Source organism: Lemur catta, chromosome 3 (assembly GCF_020740605.2).
Source record: "Lemur catta isolate mLemCat1 chromosome 3, mLemCat1.pri, whole genome shotgun sequence".
NCBI lineage: Eukaryota > Metazoa > Chordata > Mammalia > Primates > Lemuridae > Lemur > Lemur catta.
The window spans coordinates 37774775-37794172 of NC_059130.1; the positions used below are offsets into that span (position 1 = coordinate 37774775).

At 49.4% G+C, this 19398-nt stretch overlaps 1 protein-coding gene across 1 annotated transcript in view; it reads left to right on the forward strand.

The window, feature by feature from the left end:
- The window catches only part of SEC16B (SEC16 homolog B, endoplasmic reticulum export factor), a 37397-nt gene extending 18553 nt beyond the window's left edge, over positions 1-18844 (forward strand). The window contains 15 exon segments of the mRNA XM_045547287.1: positions 2339-2456; positions 3595-3706; positions 5351-5456; positions 7519-7659; positions 8812-8925; positions 9737-9812; positions 11111-11410; positions 12235-12302; positions 14923-15081; positions 15258-15356; positions 15764-15875; positions 15992-16071; positions 17051-17149; positions 17747-17783; positions 17786-18844. Of these exon segments, the coding sequence (XP_045403243.1) occupies positions 2339-2456; positions 3595-3706; positions 5351-5456; positions 7519-7659; positions 8812-8925; positions 9737-9812; positions 11111-11410; positions 12235-12302; positions 14923-15081; positions 15258-15356; positions 15764-15875; positions 15992-16071; positions 17051-17149; positions 17747-17783; positions 17786-17910 (1746 nt within the window). The 3' untranslated portion in view covers positions 17911-18844.
- The last annotated feature ends 554 nt before the right edge of the window (positions 18845-19398 follow it).

A 19398-nucleotide genomic window follows, 5' to 3' on the forward strand; every position in this document is an offset into this window, starting at 1 on the left:
TCCTGAATGCACCTCTGTTCAATCTCCAGCACTCTTGGCAGCCTTTTCTCCTATCTTGAGGCTGGGTTTAAAATATTTTTTTCTTTTTAATTATTATGGGTACATAAAAGCTGTACGTATCTATAGGGTACATGTGTTTGCGATGAACACTAGTTTTAATGAAAATGGACTTCACACCTTTGCATTTGTCCTGCTTATTGCTTATGGATAATTCTAAGAAGAAAAGAGAAATGGTGGCTTTCATGCCCCATCATCAAATCAACTGGCTATTTGTAACACAGAGTGCACCTCACAATTCAGCTGACTGTCCCCTGCTCTACCGCAAATTTGCATCATGTCACAAAGCACCAAGTTCAGGAAATGATAAAATTAGCTGTGGTCCATTGGGTCTTATTGCAAGAGGAAAGTTAGTTAAATTTCCCCTGCTCTTACGTGAGAAAGCCGAGGAGCCAGAGGTAACGTGCCAGTGCAGTGCTTGACCTTAGCGTGGGGGCGTTTCCCACATCCTGGCATCCACCACAAGGACAGACTTGGGTTGCACGAGGGGAGCGGCAGCCGCACGATGCAGACGCCGGTTCCTATGCGTTTGACCCAGACCCTGCTGCCCACTGCCACGTGAGCTGGGCTCTGTGCCTTATTCTCACGGAGCCTCAGTTTTTCATCTCTGTGGGGATTTTAGTGCCCAACCAGTAGAGTTATTCTGAAATTTAAAAGAGAGAGAATATCCGAACATATGAGCCACCAGGCGTGGCCCATAGAAGTCTTGTTAATAAATGTTTGTGTTCTCTCTCCCCTGTCCCACCATAGATCTACTTACAGTGATTTTTTCCAAATCACCCAGGGAGGAGACAGAATAATGACTTCCAAGTTTCGTCTGTTTTTTTTTTTTTAATTTTTTTATTTTTTTAAGCAAGGGCTTTTCTTCTCTTTCACTGGTTCCTTTAGCTCCACCAAGAAGGTGCCTGGCTTACAAGTTAAAATGGGGGCAATAATGGTATCTAGCACATGTGATCATTGGTAGGAGAGATGCCTAGCACAGGGTATGGTTCATGTTCTGAATGTGATGAATGAGAACTGCTATTACTATCATGATTTATTATCATCTTCATCATCCTCATTTGTGATGCATTGCCCAGGCAAATGGAGTTGGAGTTGGATAAAGCATCTTTGATTCCTTGGTATAATTATTACACAAAGACCAAATAATTGGGAATAGTTTTGACCTCCAGATCTTAGTTATTATTGTCAATCTCCCTGCTCTACCCATCTATGTAACAAACTGGAAGTTAGATTAGTCTGCAAATTACTTCTTTTCTCTGTGTGAGTTTACACCTACATGTAATTTACGAAGTGCAAACCAAGAGTGAAGCACGATGCTATGTGCTTTACATACTATCTTATTTTATTATCAACAATAGCCTTGTTAGGTAGAAATTATGATCTCCATTTTAGGGATGAAAGAACAAAGATTCAAAGATATTAAGAAAGTTGCTCAAGGTAACACAGTAGATGCAGGACTTGAGTTGAATCTAGGGCCTGTGTTGTTTCCAAGGCATTATATTATTTCTTTATTGATATTTTGTGCCTTGAAATCTCCTTCTTTAGAAGGGAGTCCTTAGGGCAAACGGTAGGGAAAGCACAGTGTTTGTGGGGCTTTGTCGCATTTGACTCCCCTGTGTACTCTCTGCTGCCGCTGCAGTGCCGCCCGAGGAATGGGGCATAGCCCTGGGCTGGGCAGGGGAACCAGGATTGAGTCCTGGGTGGGCCCAGGTGGCTTGATTTTCTCATTCCTAAAGTGGAGGTAGGAACTAGACTTCGTAGGGTTGTTGTGAAGATTAAACAAGACGATGTGTGTGAAAGGACTTTGTAAAAACAGAACATTCACCGTCTGGTAAGGCATGAAACAGGCCTACGTCCCCCTGACTGCTGTGACAAGGAAATGCCCCCTCTAGCTGTGAGCTAAGTATGTTGATTTTCCTTCTCCCACTGACACATCAGGGTTTTTCTGGGTTTTGTGTCTAGCTATTTGGGGTAGGGGCACTGGGAAGAAATTTGAAAATTAATAAGTGACCAGCAATGTCATTTTATTTATTTCCCAACATCCGTATGTTTTTATGTATCTGTAAGTAACTGTCTATCTGTCCTGTCTGTCCATCCTTCTGTGAGTTTTGCTTTATTTAAAAAGAGAGCTCTAAGTCAATGACTGGCAGCATTGCAGGCGGTCTAGTGAGCATTCCCTGAACTCCAAAACAGGAAGTAGACAACAGCCTTATTTACCTACATTCTTACCAGTCCTAAACGATCCTGTGCGTTTTCATTATTTTCTGCTGTTTTCCAGTGCTGTGGGGACAAGCAGTGGGGAGACTGGAGGCCTCACTTGGCTGTGATTCTGTCGAACCAGGCTGGGGACGCGGAGCTGCACCAGCGCACGATTGTCACCATGGGAGACACCCTGGGTGAGCAGACACTGGCCCTGTCCCCTCCTCTCCTCTAGGGTATGTCCAGGCCAGCTATGAACATCTTGTCCTTAGATTCTTTGATTCTGTGCAGGGCCAGAGTCTATGCCTGGGCTTTTTCCTAGAGCCTCAGTGTTTTGGGGAAAGCAACTCCAGGGAAAGGCGTGTCCTTCTTGCCTCTCTGTTTCTCAGAATCTCTGGTGTGAGCTAATGCGGTCCAGGCCCTAAGACGTGGTGTTCTGCTGCTGTAGGAGTCTCCTGTCAGAGATGGTTTTCCACCCCTGGGTGGGTTTCCCTTGTAGATGGGGTGAAGTCATGAGGCACCCTGCCCTTACTGACATCAGTCCCCAGTGACCAGTTCAATCAGACAGGAAATTCTGTTTTTGCCTGAACTACCCTGGGTAACTCTGTAGCTTTTATTTCTATCATTTCTCTGTGAATGTGGCCTTATACATGTTCCAGATTAGTGGTTCTCAAATTTGGCCAACGGGCAGAACATCTAGAAATCATGGTGTTCTGCGGAGCTCTGTGGAATAGTGCTCTGCCAAACTCGAAGTAGCCGTGTGTGCGGTCGTGCCAAGTCCGCGGGGGCCGCGCACGGCCCTCATGTTTGTCAAGCCCTCCTGAGGGCCAGACGGCGTGCCAGGTACAAACCCCACTTGAATTAACTCAATTTTGAGCCGATACAAAATGTGTGGGAGAACATTTTAAAATTGGGAACAGTTTGGTAATCAATGTGATTTTTATAAGCACTGGGAAAAGTCTTCTGTTGTCTGACTTTAGCAGGGGAAGCAGCAGTACCCCAGGAAGCCTAATCTAGGAACTGCCGCTCCCGGTGGCTGCTCCCTGGCTCCGGTGGAGGCGTCTCTAGCTCACTCATCACCCTCAGGGGGACAAAAATTAGAATTCCTAATCAAAAATCACCTGGGGGAACATGAAATGGTGAAGAGAAATGTAATATCTGAGGCCACAAGTGCTGGTGGGAGAGAGTGGGGTTTGGGGTCTGTGACTCACGCTGCGAGAAGCTCGTTCATTTACTTCCCTGAGGCTTCTCTGCTCTGACCCCGGGGTCCCCCCCAGGCGGCGGGGCCTCTGTGGCTGGGCTCCCTGACTGGCTCTCGCTCTGCTCCACCTGCAGCCGGGAAGGGGCTTGTGGAGGCCGCTCACTTCTGCTACCTCATGGCTCACCGGCCCTTTGGCTACTACACCGTGAAGACAGACCACCTGGCCTTGCTGGGCAGCAGCCACAGGTATGTGACCTGGGAGGAAGGAAATGGAAAGGACGTTTCCCACAGGATTATGTTAGCCCTTGCTGGGTTTCATGTCGCCATTGTTCATTTTCTTGTGTCAGTGTCACTACCGCTGGTCCCCTTATGTGGGATTGTTTCCCGTGCAGGTCTGGCAAGGGGATGCCCAGTGGACGCCGCATCACAGCACTGGGGGCTTAGGCCCAAGCCCCGCTCTGGGAAGTGGCAAGCTGGTGCTTCTGGGTTGCAGTGTGCCCTTCTTGCCACTGGGTGGCACCCTGGCTCCATAACCAGAGATTGCCTCTAAAAAATGTTCTATGTGAAGGCCTGTGCCTTGTGTCAGGCAGCCGTGGGCGTGTTCCGGAAGCCCACCCTGGGCAAAACTGGAAGCTGGAGGAAGTTTATATTTTGTCCCTGTTGGGGGTCCTAGCACCCCCACAATGACTTAGTGCACAAGCTACTTGGAGTCCCACTGATCCCTTATTCTCTGTTGCCTTTTCACACAGAAGGACCTCAGTGAGCCCTTGGAGGAGGGATAAATGGACAGGCCAGTGTGCTCCCTGGTGTCCTCCCCATGCTATATCTCGCTAGCCCCCTCCTGATGATAGTTAAGATTTACCAAACTCTTACGTTGTGTCGATCATTTTCTTTGCACTATTTCCTTTAATTGTTAATAAATTTACCCTATGAGGAATGTATATTTTAAATCTTCACGTGTAGAGGACAAGCAAGGCACAGAGACGTTAAATAACTAGTCTAAGACAGTCACAGCTAGTGTGTGGTCGAGTTGGATCTGGAATCCAGGCATTCAGGCTGCACCAAGTGGCCCACTTCTGTAGCGACACGCCCACCTCCGAGCCTGCGTTCTCCAGGCCCTGGTCTCTGACAGCACATAACTTATGTCAAAGAGGCCCCTCTGTGCCAGATGTGACGGTATGTGTATAGGGTTAGTATGGCTCCCCACCTATGGTTGTGTTGCATGGGGAAATTTCTGGAGAGAAAGCCCTAACCCCCAATAATAACCTGGTGACTGTGATTTCAGACACCAGGGTAAGTCGTTGTGGGGAGAGATTTCAGGGCACATTCACCAGTCCTCTTCCTCACTGGCAGAATAAACTGTCATTTGGATTTCTGGCTCAGCAGTCCTCTTCATCCATTGCCACACCTTCTTGTCCCAGTGTTCCTAGAGTGTCCCATGGCCCCTCTTGTATGCTAGTTTGCTCAGACTAGGGGTGCCTTTCACAGGTGCATGCAGGAGCTGGGGGCATGGAGGCTAGCTCTCAGCATGCGTAAGAGGAGGACCCAGTGCCCCTCGGAACAGCGTGCCTTAAGTTACTACCCTCCAGCAAGAGGTGGGAGCCCCCCTCCAAATGGTTCCTGCAGCCTCTGTCTCCCAGCACTTCTGGTGCCGAGTTCTCTTCCATTCCCTCCCCAGCCTCAAGGAGGTAGAGGGAGAGGAGGCAAAACGTTCACTCTGGGGGCCCAGATCTCTTTCCTCTTTTGAAGCTGCCTCAGGAATCAGCCCAGGATGGAAGCTCTCCCATGAAAGGATGCAGCTGGTGTTTGGCTGTCTGCTAGGATTTGAATCCTGCGTCTGCCTCCCACCTGCACACCTCAATCTCTTCTATTGTTATTCCCTGGTTTTAGTCAAGAGTTTTGGAAATTTGCAACAACTGAGGCAATGCAGAGGACGGAAATCTTCGAGTACTGTCAGATGCTGGGCCGCCCCAAATCCTTCATCCCTTCCTTCCAGGTAACTGAACCCTGAGGAGGCCACCGCCCTCACTGTGCCACACATCTGTGGCAACTGGCTTCCGGCCTTGTTATCTGGCGCACAGCAGCTGGGCCTAACTCATCTCCTGAACTTTCCCTCATTAGTTGGAACATGGAAAGGTTTAGGATTTCTTTTTATATCCCCCAAAGGTCTGCATTTTATAATACGAAAGCAAAACCTTGCCGAGGCCTCTCTGCCAGAGGCTCCTGCCTCACTCCTGAAAGTCGTGCCTGCGGTCCTGTGCCCCGCACCTCGCTCCCGGAACAGCCCCTCTGCTCCTCTCTCCAGATGGCTCTCCCTCCTCCTGAGCCTCCACGGCCACCCTGCCCGGGGGGAGTGGAGCACCAGCCCAGCCCATGGGCTGCCCACCCCACCTCCTTCCAAGGCTCCTTCTCAGGTCTCTGTTGGACTCTTCTGTCTTCTACCTTGGGAAGTCCCTCCTGCTCTGTCCTTGGCCCTCACCCTTCTCTCTTTCCTCTCAGGGCTTCAGCTGTGCAGGCAGCGCCCGTCTCTATCCTCTTTTTCAACTTCTCTACATGATGTTCCTGTGTCACCTGAAATTCATAAAGACCACTGCTGACATTGTGTCATCCTCCTGTCCAAATCCTCCGTGTGCCCCAAGATCCGGCATCATTCCTTCTCTCGTGAACGTTCCCCTCACCACTCTGACTCGTGTGACTGAAGGGTGGCCGTCAGTGGTCTCAGCAGGGGTGACAGTGGTGCCTGGTGATGGAGCTGGCACGAGACGCAGCGGGTTAGTCTCTGTAAGGCACCAGGGCAGCGTCGAGATCATTCAGCCACAGCGCGGGCTCCCCCAGGGGACCGCAGGGCCCCAGCTGACGTTGAACTCCTGCTGCCTCGTGCTCGCTTCCCTCCACACGCAGGCGCCTCGTCTTCCTGCCCCAAGTAGCCCCACAGGCACAGACCTCAGCAGCGGTTCTTTCCATCTCCTTCGGCGCGTGGCATTCAGAGCACACGCGGCAACAGGAACACGCACGCACACAAACACAGCACAGAACAAGTAAAACCTTGAAAATGACTGTATTATGGAGAAATGACCCATTTTGTGTCTTCTATTCTTTAAGCATTTTGCCAAAGACTCACCTTTTTGGGCGAAGCCTTGCCGGATCAGCCCCTCTCTCCTGGCACCTTGGTTTCTTTTTCTTTCCCTTCTTCATTCATCCCACCTCCTAGTTATTTGGGTGCAGCTCTGAGCTGACAGTAATGACTTAAACCAGTTTTATGACTGTGTTCTATATGCCCGACATTGTGCTATTCTGCTTCGTGTGTGTTATTTCTAATCTTGCGAGGTAGACATGATTGTCCCCTTTTACAAAAGAGGCAACTGAGGCTCAGAGGGCTTATATGCTGCCAGCTCACATCTCTTGCATCCTGTTTGCTCTACGTACTTCATGCGGATTATCTCATTTAACCTTCACAACCAGCAGGGAGGTGGGTAGTATTAGTATTGCCATACTAGTGAGGAAACTGAGGCACAGAGAGAGGAGGTAGCTAGCCCAATGTTTCACACTAGTATGGGCCTCAGATTTGAACTTGGGTCCGTCTGATACCAAAGCCCTCATGTTTGCCCTGTCACTCATGCCTCTGTGGAAACTGACCTCTTTTTGTCAGTACTTTCCACTGGCTTTAAGCCCCTTGTGCTGAGGTCTCTTTTTGCTTCTTTTATGTGTCCCTGCGGTGCCTGCTCCTGTGCCCCCCACACAGCAGGCCCTCCAGAGATGTGGCTACCTAGTAAGTAAATGCTCCAGCGCACGCTCCGTGGTGAGCAGGGCCTGGGAAGACTGAACTGATGTGACTCCCATCCTTTTCTCTGTAATGCAGGAATTGCGGGCTGGATTTGTAATTGTGCCCATGCACAGATAAAATATTCCAAATGGCACAAGGCTCTTGATATTTGGATGTCCGAGTTAGAGAAAGCTGGCAGTCAGCTGACTTCCAAGAAGTCTTATCTACACTTCTGTCTCGCTCTTTTCCTGTCCCTGCCCGGATGGACTATTCTCTGGCCTTGTTCCCTTCGCAGGTGTATAAGCTCCTTTATGCTTCCCGTCTGGCAGATTACGGCCTCGTGTCCCAGGCCTTGCATTACTGCGAAGCCATTGGCGTGGCCGTCTTGAGCCAGGGAGAGAGCAGTCACCCCGTGCTATTAGTGGAACTCATCAAGGTGAGCCTCTCAAAGGGTTCTCTGCAGTTGTTTTATCTTCAATATTCAGAGAAAGCCATTGTAGAGCAGCTTCGACTCCACATTTCATCTTCTTTGAACACGCTGTAAAATCGCAGCCCACGGCAGGCTTTGACCACGTATGCACGCCCCGTGGTGATAAGCAGAGGCCTGACACGACACAAAGAAGGCTGCTCTGGGCAGGCGGTGGTGGGGTCGGTGGACTGGAAGCCATGTGTGTGCTGCTCAAGAAATCCATTCTTGCATCTGCTTTTCTGGTACAGTAAAACTGCATGCTACAGTGAACCACTCTAATTACAAAAGCTGGGTTTGGAAAATATATTTTAGTGATTAAAACAGGAAATGATCCTTATTAAAATGCTTTTAAATGCATGGAATATTTTATCACATGTGGGATATATTTAAAATAGAAAACAAAAACATATCAACCTTTGGTTCCCAGGGAAGAAAACAGTGATCAAGCAAATAGTTGTTCATTAATTGAAGAAAAACCCATTAGCTAGAGACTAAAAAGACAGCCTAATTTTTTGTTTTGCTTTAAATGGGGCCCAAGTGCTGGATTCCATAACCCATAAAATTTGTGGTGCTGAACCCCCAAAGTCCCCAAATTTCTGCCAACAGGTTGCTGGTTGCAAGGAGCTCGGGATCCAGGATAGATGATTAGGAAAGTCTGGGGACTTAATCATGGAATAAAGTCTTGAAGCACAAAGTAGTAGCAGTATCTCCTGGGAGCTTGTTAGAAATGCAGACTCCCAGGCCCACCCCAGACCTCTGGAATCAGAATTAGCATTTTAATGGGGTCCTGGGTGATTCCTACGAACACAGAAGTGTGAGAAGCACTGGTGTGGAGCAGGCAGCTCTGCAGAGAAATAAAGCTGAGTAACTGTTTCTCCTCACATTTTATTTAGCATCTAACTCCCCAAATGGGTTAATTGTTTACTTATATTGGGACGATATCTGCTGAATTTGCTGTTTCTCAGTTATTATTTATAATATAATTCTCAAGTGAGTTATGGCTTTCTCTCTCCTTTTCCCTTATTGCCTCTTTCCCCCATGTCTGTCCATCTCTTTTATTTCTCTCTCTTCTTTCCCGTCTTACCCTCTGCCTCGGACCTGTCTGGAAACCTGGCACAGCTGGCAGAGAAACTGAAGCTGTCAGATCCTCTGGTTGTAGAAAGGCGCGGTGGAGACGGAGGCCTGGAGCCAGCTTGGCTGGTGCAGCTGCGGAGGCTGCAGGAGGGGCTGGAGGTGAGCAGGGCTGGAGCCAGGGCGTCGGTGGGGTGGCCCTTTGATTCCCTCTTCCTCCCCTCAACTTAGCACAGGTGGGCACTGACACTCGTGAGTCCCCACCCCCCACGCGTGCCGTGGTCTCTCCCATCACCCATGACTCACCGTCTGTGTCCTGCGAAAGGTGGGACTCTGAGCGTCCCTGCTGTGTGGAAATAGTGTCCTATGCTGGCGTGTGACACAGTGTGGTGCCCTTCCCAGTCACTCTTGCCACCCTTCCCTGAGGTCCCAGATAATATGTTTTATGACCATCAAAGCTTCACCGTCTCCGCTAGGAACAATGGATCACAGTGGACCCGTGTCACTTTCATGTAATGTAGGGCAATTGCCTAAAAGACTTCTGGCCCTTTCCTTTTTGTTCTGACAGTTGCAAAAGCTGCTGGCTGTAATCAGAACAGTAATTGAAACAGGCAGGCCTCCTTCATTTTCCTTCTCCCATTCTGCTCCTGAAGAAAGGACAGAGTGGATTTTCTGAAGCACACACAGCCTTTCCTCCCTCCATCTGCCGCACATGCCGAGGCCTCTGGTGTCATTCCTTCCATTTGCCCTTCGTCCGGGGGACAGGAGACGGCCCTGGTCTCCGGCCAGCTCTGCCTGCTCTGAGTGGAGCTGGGAGACCAGGGTGATCCTAGCTCCTAAGCTTTCAGCTGAGGCTCCCTTACCTTGTCACTCCCACTGGAAGTTTCTTTTTGTCTTGATTTTTGAACCTCCTTATTCCTTGTTCTTGTTTTTCTTTGTGCTGCTTAAAAGGATTTTACTTTACTTTCAACAGCAAAAGCTAATAGGAGACCTTGTGGACCCTCATTCTGCTCACTCAGATATTTCAGGAGCCGGAGGAATGGCAACAGGTACTCAAAATGATGAACTGATGATATAACTAGCTGATGCTCAGGCTCTGATTATACGAGATAAAGTAATTCACAAAGACACTTTCCCTGCCCTTCCCAGAGCGCCTTCCTGGTCTGTGTGAATCTGCCCCAGCCTCTGGGTGCCTCCCCACACGCCTCCTGCCAGCCTCACATACCTGAAGCTTCCCAGTTCCCACACTGTGAGAGCTTCTGCTTCCAGTGCAGGGTTTTAAATTCCTGGATGTGTTAGTGTTGCATTGTATTGTCAACTAATTGCTTTGCTTGTGTTAATACTTTCTTCTCAGCTGGATGACTGTCTTGGGTCCAGAGGCTGTGGTTGGGGACATCAGAAGCTCTTGAGTTTGGAGCTGTCAGCTGCCATATAACTGTGAATAGATATGTTCTTCCCTCAGGACGCCTCTTGGCAAGTTGGCAGGCAGCGTGTCCCATTACCTCCGTACTTGTCCCTGTCCCGCAGTAGGGTAGGGAGGGCTCTCATCTCTTCCCTTCCAGACATTTCTCAGCCCTTGGCACTCCCTCAGGAAGGAAGGGCGGGTCCCGGTTTCTGTCTCTGTAAAGGTGAAGGGCTGGAGGAGAGCCAGGCTGGGGCTCTGGATGGCTGCTGCCTCCCTGGCCTGTGTCCTGGGGCCTGGGGGAGCACGCCTGTCGGCTGCCCACGCCAATCCCGTGGCCTGTGCCAATCACATGTCCACATCTTAGCTTGTCTTATCAGCAAGGTGCCTTCCAGAGCAAATGTGCTCTAATTATTTAAAAGCAAAGCCGGGTGTGGTGCGGTGGCTCACAACTGTAGTCCCAGCTACTCAGGAGGCCAAGGTGGGAGGACTGCTTGAGCCAGGAATTCAGGACCAGCCTGGGCAACATAGCAGGACTCTGTCTCAAAAGAAAAAAATAAATAAATAAAAGCAAAACCATCATTTCTATAGTCTGATTTTGGTTTTTAACTGAAAACTTTCTAAATTTCAAATACCTAAGTCCATTAAAAACTCCTTAGAGGGGAGTTTGTCCCAAAATAAAAAGATGTAGAGTTAGATAGGATGATAATTTCTGCCCTCCAACCCCTCGTTAAAGGCTCAGAGATCATACAAGGTAGTGAGGGAAATAGCTCTGTGAACGTACAATCACCCTGTGGTTTACTGACATCACACTATAGAAGCCACATCAAGCAGCCTTTGTGTCTGCTTTCCAAAGAGGACATGAGCAGGAAGGTTTCTGGTGTGATCAGTCTGCAAATGCCACAGTTCAGGTCTCACTTCTTTCTCTTTGCCCTGTGTCCTTAGAGAACGCTTTCTACCAGGATCTTTCTGGACCTCAGGGCTACTCAGAAGCTCCTGGGCACCGCTCAGCCCTGTGGCTGACACCTGAGCAGACCTGCGTGACCCAGCCTAGTCCACAGCAACCCTTGCCCCTGCAGCCCGGCTCCTACCCAGCAGGAGGGGGTGCAGGGCAGACAGGGGCACCGGTGCCTCTTTACGCAGTTCCTGAGACCCATCTACCGGGGACCGATGGCAGCGTGGCAGTGACGTGGGTTCCTGGAGGAATGGTCTGGGAGGAAACGCTGCAGACACACCCAGCCCCTGGTAGGAACTGGCAGCTAGGCTGGCTGCCTTGGGTGCAGAGTCTGGGTGGGGAGCGAGCAAGTGAAGGAGGCGTAGGGACCGCCAGAGGAGGGGGTTGGGGGTTGGAGTGGTGGGTGTGAGTGTTACTGAGGCCTACGGGTTGTTGGCCACTATGCTGGTGCTGTGTGTGCATTCCAGGGGGATTGCTCTCTCCCAGTCCTGTCTACTTCTCCACTGGGACAAGCACAGCAGGACAAGCGGCAGCCAGTCCTGGCCTTCCCTGGCATTGCATAGTTTCTCGGGGAGAGATTGGAGGGTGGAGAAGTGAAGAACATGCCACCCGCACCTCACATGCATCGTAGCGCGGGCCGAGTCTTCTTTCTGCAGTGCTGCATCCAAGAGCTCACTGGCAGGGACTCTAGCAGAAACCCCAGTTTCTGTCCTGGTCTTGAGTTTCTTCAGGCCCATCAGAGCTTGGACGGCAGGGCCCGAGTGTGGGTGAGCAATGCTGAGTGAGGCCAGGGAAGTGCCAGAGGCCCCACAGAGCCTCTAAGATAAGGTCCAGTTCGAGACGGAGACACCAGCCGAGGGAGGGTAGTGGGGCTCCCTGCGCTCCAGCTCCACGTGGCTCTGATTGCCAAGATTCCTAAGGAACGAACTTGGCGGTAGAGGTCGGGTTGCCCAGCAGGTCCTGGGGTGGCTGGCATCTAGAGGACCGTGCAAGCCAACTTTGCATTTACTATGATCTGCTGGGGTTATGGGCTCTGAGCTTCTGCTGCGGTTAAGAAAGCCGACTATGTCCACACAACTTCCAATTCTATTCTTGTTTTTGTTTTGTGCTACAGGAGAGAACACAGCCTCTCAAGAAACCTTCCAGCATCCTGATGGTCAAAAGGCCATTTCTAAACCACAGGTGAGAGAGAGGACAAAGCATACAAGAAGCTGATGCCCACGCTAATGCTTCCAGCTTTTACCACCTGCCCTGGCCTCTCAGCCGCACGCAGACTCCCCCAGCACCGCAGCACTCTCTCTCTCACGGTGCACCTTCCTTCCTACACAGACTCCCAGGAGTGGGCAGGAGGCTGCGTTCCTGTCCATGCTCAGTCCCACCAACCTGTGTCCACAGGGGGACAGGCAGCAGCGCTGGGTTGAGTTTTGGCCACACAGATCTCTGTTCCCTCTGACGTCATCTCACCGCAGTGCCAGAGGCTCCCCATACTCTGCCCTGTCGTGGGAGACTTGTTGTTTATTTCCCGGTTTTAACTTATACCTGGCTGTATTTCAAAGAGAGATCTATGATAGCTGTGATAGCGCCTGCTTAGGTCTTTTCTCCTCAGCTAGGCTGGAGGGTCTCGGCGGTGACCAGGTCTAATTAATCACTCTGTTTCGCTGCTCGCTGAAGTCACCCTTCCCTCAACAACGGGCCCCGCTGGTCCCAAACCTCAGATGTTCCTTAGCCTGGCCTGGTGGGAGGGTTATATCACGTCACTTTTTCAAGTAGAAACAGGGCTGCAGGTCTTAAAAAACTTTTATGTTTTACTGTTTTTTTTCCTAAGGAAGTAGTACATTATTGTTATAGACAAATTTAAAAATAAAGTATCGTATAAAGAATCAAACAAACATCACTTTTAATCCAACAGTCAAATATTTCAGTTGAGTATTTCAGTTCTTCCCTTCCAATATTTTTAATATATGCACATATATGTAAATGTATACATATATGTGTATACATGTATATATGTCTATATCCATGTTTTTAAATGGTTAAGAACATATGTAAAGCTTTATTTCCTATTTGTTATTTAATACTATATAATGAGACTTTCTATGTCATTTATAAATACAGTTTTTAATATTAGCATAACAAAATCCCATGTATGAAAGTAGCACCATTCATCCATTTATTTATTCACAAATATTTGCTGAGCTCCTACAATGTCCCAGGCACTGTCCCAGGGGCTGGGGGTGCATCACTGGGTCAGACACAGCTCTGCCTTGTGGTGCTCAAGTCCAGCCAAGGTGACTAAAAGTAGGCAGCCATATGTGTGAGGTGTCTTCCTTCAGAGGGGCGGTCAAGGAAGGTGGCTCTGAGGGGGACTTCGAGCATAGATCAGAACGGAGCTTAGGATGAGCCAGGTAGGTATCTAGGGGACAGGTGTTCAGGCAGAGGAGACAGCAAGAACACAGCCACCAAGTGAGCTCCCTTGGTGTGATTAAGGAAGAGCAAGGGGCCCACTGTGCCTAGAGAGTGAGGGCCAACAGGGGAAGCTGAGAACCAAGGCCCAGGAGGCAGCAGGCCACGATGACAGAAGGCCTCCAGGGAGCTCGGGTTTCAGTTGGTCATTCCCGCGTTGTCATGCGTTTTGAGTATGTTGCTTTTTGTTCTTTCCCCACTTCCTGCCTTTATTCACTCATATATAATACAGATAGTGATGGGCATCCTAGTATATAAGCCCATGTCTACGTCTTGAATTACTCAACCAGGAGACATTCCTGGGAGGAAAGGCAGGCTGCCTAGGTTTGAGCCCTTGCTCTGCCACTCACTGGCTGTGTGACCTTCGACAGGTTGCTCAACCTTTCCAAGCCTTAATTTTTTCATATGTGGAATGAGATGATAATAACGGTACCCACCGCACAGGACTGTTGTAAGGATCAAACGAGTCATTATATATATAAAACACTTAGAACAGGGCCTGGTGCACTTTTAAATACTATAGTCATTTGAATAAAAAATAAAACTTTTTCTGTGTTTTGCCAAGGTGTTTTTCAAAGTTTGTACCAACTGTGCCTTATTGAGAGGGCAAAATGTAAATATGAGGGCAATATATTTGTATGATTCCACTTAATATGAGATACACAGAACAGCAAATGCAGAGACAGAAAGTAGAATATAGGTGACCAGGGACTGTGGGGAGGGGACATGGGGGGTGCAGAGTGTCTGTTGGGGAAGATGAAAAAGTTCTGGAGATGGATAGTGGTGATGTTTGTAGAACATTGTGAATATACTTAGTGTCACTGAATTGCACACTTAAAATGGTAAAAATGGTACACTTCATGCTATGTATATTTTGCCATAATAAAGTTAATATAAAAGGGCAGGAGTGTATTTTCATCCCTTTTGGTGCATATGTTCACAGTTGATCTTGAGCAAGTCTGTTAGGAAATGAGCTCTAAGATGAGTCAGATTTGGTGCTTGCTACAGTCTCTGTTTTGGGGGCTTTGTGGGTCTCTGTGGGCCGTTCCCTGGCTCTCTTCCTCTCTGCACTAGCATTCCGTAACCCCTGCTCCAGGTCTTGGCAGAGTTCTGGAAACTTTATATTTCTGGAGAGGTAGGGGAGCAGACCAAACTCCCTAAGACTAGGGCTCCGACGTTATCCTGAGACCTCTAGCGAGTCGTTTCTCGTGGCTGCGCCTTTGTTCCTCATCAGTAAGATATGATCTCATTCATTGAGCAGGTCAGGTGGGGACGTATATATAGATGTGTTTTGTAACCTGTCAGGTGCTATCCAAATGCTAGTTCTTATTTTCTCTAGTTCCAGGCACCACTGGTTCCCAGAGTGCAAAATGTTTCTGAGAGTTCCACCATTTCTGTCAAGGAGGATGAGGAGGAGTCCTCCGATGAAGCTGATCAAAAATCTTCCCAAAACACTGCATGGAGAGAAAAGCTAGGCGATGGGAAAGAGAGCACAAAGGTGGAAGGAGCTATTCATCTCTTGTCCTCCGTCCCCTGCCATCCCTTCCTCGGTGGGGCCGAACGAGCTGGAGCCTGGGCTCTGGTTGCCCCCTGCACTGTCACCTTGGGGGGTTAATCCCAGTCAGCGGGGAGGAGCCAATCGACAGGCCACAGAAGTTCTTCTTCCTCCTCCAGAGCTCAGGCTTTGGCTGGTTCAGCTGGTTTCAATCGAAGCCCACCAACAACATGCCCCCCTCTGGAGATGAAGACTCATCGGACGGTCCCGACTCCGAGGTAGCCCTGCGGGAGGGGCAGGGAAGCCGCCGCTGCTGCGGGCCTCTCAGAGGAAACTGCCCAGCACCTCAGAGCCCTCGCACTGGCCCTGCCTCTGCCCAGGCCAAGTGAAACGGAGATTTCGTGGTGGGAGGTTGTGGGAAATAAATTGGTCTTGTGAGGGCAAAGGCAGACTGCGAAAGACTGTAAGAAGTCAGGACAAAGAATGCTAACCTGAGAGGGCCAGCACAGGAAGCTAGCCTAGATTCCTGGGCAGAGGGGCGACATGAGGAAATAGTGTTTTGGGGAGAGCACCCCTGCTGTAGGTTGCAGGGGAGGCTGTCGTTGTGGGTACGGGAATACAAGTAGGCTGGCAGGAATTTGTCAGCCACCAATGTCACCAATGCTGCCTTTCTTTTTCCAAAAAGCAGGAGACCCCCAGAGCATCTTCTGCCCCCCAGGCTAGCCTGGGCCTCTCACTGACACCTTCCCCCGCGTCCCCACCACTGCCGGTTGCTAGTGCCTTCTCCAGGGGCATAGGTACTGCCAACCTGTGGTCCATGTGGCACTCCCAAGGGTCGGGGGGAGGGGGTGCCTTCTGGGATTGGAGACCTCTCAGTCCTGAGCAGAGGAAATAGCTCTGACTTGTCTTCCAGGTGGGGGCGAAGGAGGAGACTCTGCATCCGGGGGAGGAACAGCTGTAGGCATTGAGCTTGGAGGCTCGTCCGGGTCTGAGGTGAGCAGCCCACGGGTGGGAGCCCAGGACCCCCGCAGGTGCCCGTGTGCGTAGGGTCTGAGCTCCCAGTGTGGGCTGGAGGTGCTGCCCTGCCAGGGCCTGACTCGTGGGGGAGCTGGAGAAAGCTTCCCCCTTAGTTCGCTCAGAATTCTGTAACAAAATATCAAGACTAGAAAGCTTAAACAACGGAAATTTATTTTCTCACAGTTCTGGAGGCTGAAAGTCTGAGATCAACGTGTCCCCAGGGTTGTTTCCTCTTTTCTCTCCTTGGCTTGAGGATGTCTGTCTTCTCCCTGTGTCTTCACATGGTCTTTCTCTGAGTGTTTGTGTTCAAATTTCCTCCTCTTGGGAGGACATCAGTCTTATTGGATTAGGGACTACCAACAGGACCTCAGTGTACCTACCTTAATTACCTCTTTAAAGACCTTCTGTCCACATACAGTCACATTCTGAGGTCCTGGGGGCTAGGGCTTCAACGTATGAATTTTTAGGGGGGCGGGGACACAGTTTAGCCCATAGCAGCTTCCTTCAGTGAAGTCTGGGGAGCTGCCTCTTTCCTTGTCCCAGGAGGAGCCGGAGTCCACCAGAGGCCTTGGGAAGAGGCGTGATGCATTCCTGAGTTGTCTACATCGGTACGGTCTTCATGCCTATTGTTAGCAAAACGTTTTTATTTCTTACAGCCTGGTTAGAGTACTCTGGTAGTATTAATATACTATTTTAGGCCTTTCAAAGAATATGTATCACTTTTTATGACACTATTAATATAATTTATGGTGGCTTCTTCTTCTTTCCAGTATTGCCACTACAGACCTAGGGGTTGGTTATGTTGGAACCACGTCTGTTTGCCTGAGATTCCTGAGTTCTACAAGGAACCTTCCCCTGTGCTTCTCTTGACCGAAGCTGACGCTCAGGGATGCTCTCGGTATTCTGGAATCTGGCAACAGGCACCGAGAGCATTTTCTCTTCTTTTCCTTTGCAGGGTGTTTCCTCTGAGCTCTTCCCCAGCCCTGGTGTTCTGCTTCCTCCTCCTTCCTTGAAAGGGGCTGTTCCTCTTTACAACCCATCACAGGTCCCTCAGGTAAGGAAGCCCTCAGAAGGAGGGGTTAGGAGCACAGGTTTTGGATTCAGGAGACCTGGGTTTACAATCCTAGTTTACCACTGACTCTAGGTGAGTACTTGAGCCATTTATTTAGCCTTTCTAAGTCTCAGTTTCTGCATCTGTATAATGGGGCTAGTAGTAGAGACCTCACAGATATGTAGGTAAAGGGCCTGGTACCCAGCAAGTGCTCAATAAATGTATCTTTTATTAATACTGCTCTTGACCTCTAACAAGGCTTGAGATGTAAGGGACACAGTTGGTGTTCGTGGTGGTGGTATGGGTGTAGTGTCCCTCTGTCCAGGGGATGAGGGATCTTCGCACACTTTCAGGGAAGCTGAGCTTGCTTGTTCCTCGGTGATCTGGGTGGACTTAAGTCTGCTAATGTATCATTTGGTCTCCCCTCTTTATAAACTTTCTTTTCATGATACTTTGGAGGTAAAGATGGATAATTAGAACACAGCCCTGGGAAGTGTCCTAGAGAGAGGCTCAGGGTCCCTGGCTCCATCCACCTGGGCAGCCCTGGGGGAGCCGTGCTTGGGTCAGTACACTAGTGTAACTTTTATTCTTCTCTTCCAGATGCCTATGGCCACCAGCCAGAGCCAGCAAAACCGCCTCGCGCAGTGCCGCTATCCAACCCAGCCATGCTGAGAGTGAGCACACGCCAGGCTCCTCTCTCAGGAGTGCCACTTCCACGTGGCTCTCCTCCTCCCAACCTCCCAGCCCCTCTGCCGTGTCCGTGACCCGGAGGTTTGTGCTCGCCTGTTGCCTCCACTGGGGACTTAGTAAGCAAGAGGATAGGGTCTCCCAAGACTTGACTGAAGAATGGTGGGAATTATTTTGTCAGATGGAAAATCTGGCCCTAAGAGCAGGCTGGAATGAGCAGAGTGACATGGCAGCAGCACTGAGGGTGGCAGCATGAGACCCTGAGAGAAGTTGGGGCCTAATAGTCCCACAGCTGGAAGCAACATGACCCCACTGGGCTCTGTAGCAGGAAATTGGGGAGGGGGAGGGGCAGGGGATCAGAACAATATTCTAGACTAACTTTCAACTCCTCCTGGCTTAGAGACTGACACATGGCTCCAGTTAGCAAAGTTTTTACACTGAAATTTGATGACTGCTGCCCTTCATAGTCCCCTCTTCAGTGACATCTTGGCAGTGATCCTCTTGGTCCCAGTTTTGTGCACATTTTCTATGTGGTTCAGATTAATTATATTTCTCACACTTTCTTAGCTGGTCCTATTTTTTCGCATTCTGGCATGTGGCTATCAAGTTAGATTGCTGTAGGCATCATATTGTCATGGTAACTACTGAATCTAATGATGCAGACGGATGGAACATCAGTATAATAAATGATGGAAAGCATTTCCTAAAAATTCCTCCCTGCCATGAAAGGGGAGGATGAGTGCCTGATATTGTTAATACCTCCCTTCCTACCTCAGGCCTTTGCAAATTGATGTTCAGAGGGTCACTGGACCCGCGGCGGGTGGGGGGTGGCGGGCATCTTGGAAATTTCCATTTCTCTTTTCAAATCCAAAATAGGAACGGCTCTTGTTGTTTATATGTGCTGAAAATTGCTCCTCACAGAGAAATTTTTTTTTGTCTGTGTAATTGTACATACAGGTTTAGTACTTTCTGATGTTGATAGTGATTAAACCCAGATAATTTTATAGCAAATGCTTGTCTCTGGCTGGTTTTTGCAGGGGGAGAAAGCACACTAATGGTCTCTTCCCTGAAGTCTTTCTGAGAATGGTTTTTTTGTGTGATCAGGTGTGAATAGCTGGAAAGAGCCCTTTGTTAATGAAGAATCTCAGGACTGATCCTCTTAACTTCCAAGTCTACTCTAATGTTATTTTTCCAATTTAAAAAATATGGACAAAGCTCCTCTGATTCAAATCAATCACTTCACTAACTAAATGTTGCATATTTTGTTCCCTAAAAAATTTCTTTCAACTCACAGGATTAAATTAGAAAAATGTGTGCTGAAGTGTTTTGTACCTAGAAGGCCCTTGGTAAATGCTGCTCCCCTTTCTTGCATAAAAGGCAGCTGCTGCGTCAGTCGGGTGTGCTGACATCCAGTGGCTGTCCTGGGGTGATAGCGTGCGAGTTTCAAGGGAGCCACACGACCCAGACTGGAATCCTGTCTCATCCACAGTTCTCCGCACAACCCTGGGCAAGGTCACCTAGCTGTCCTGTGCTTCAGTTTTCCCATCTATAAAGTGAGGGTGATA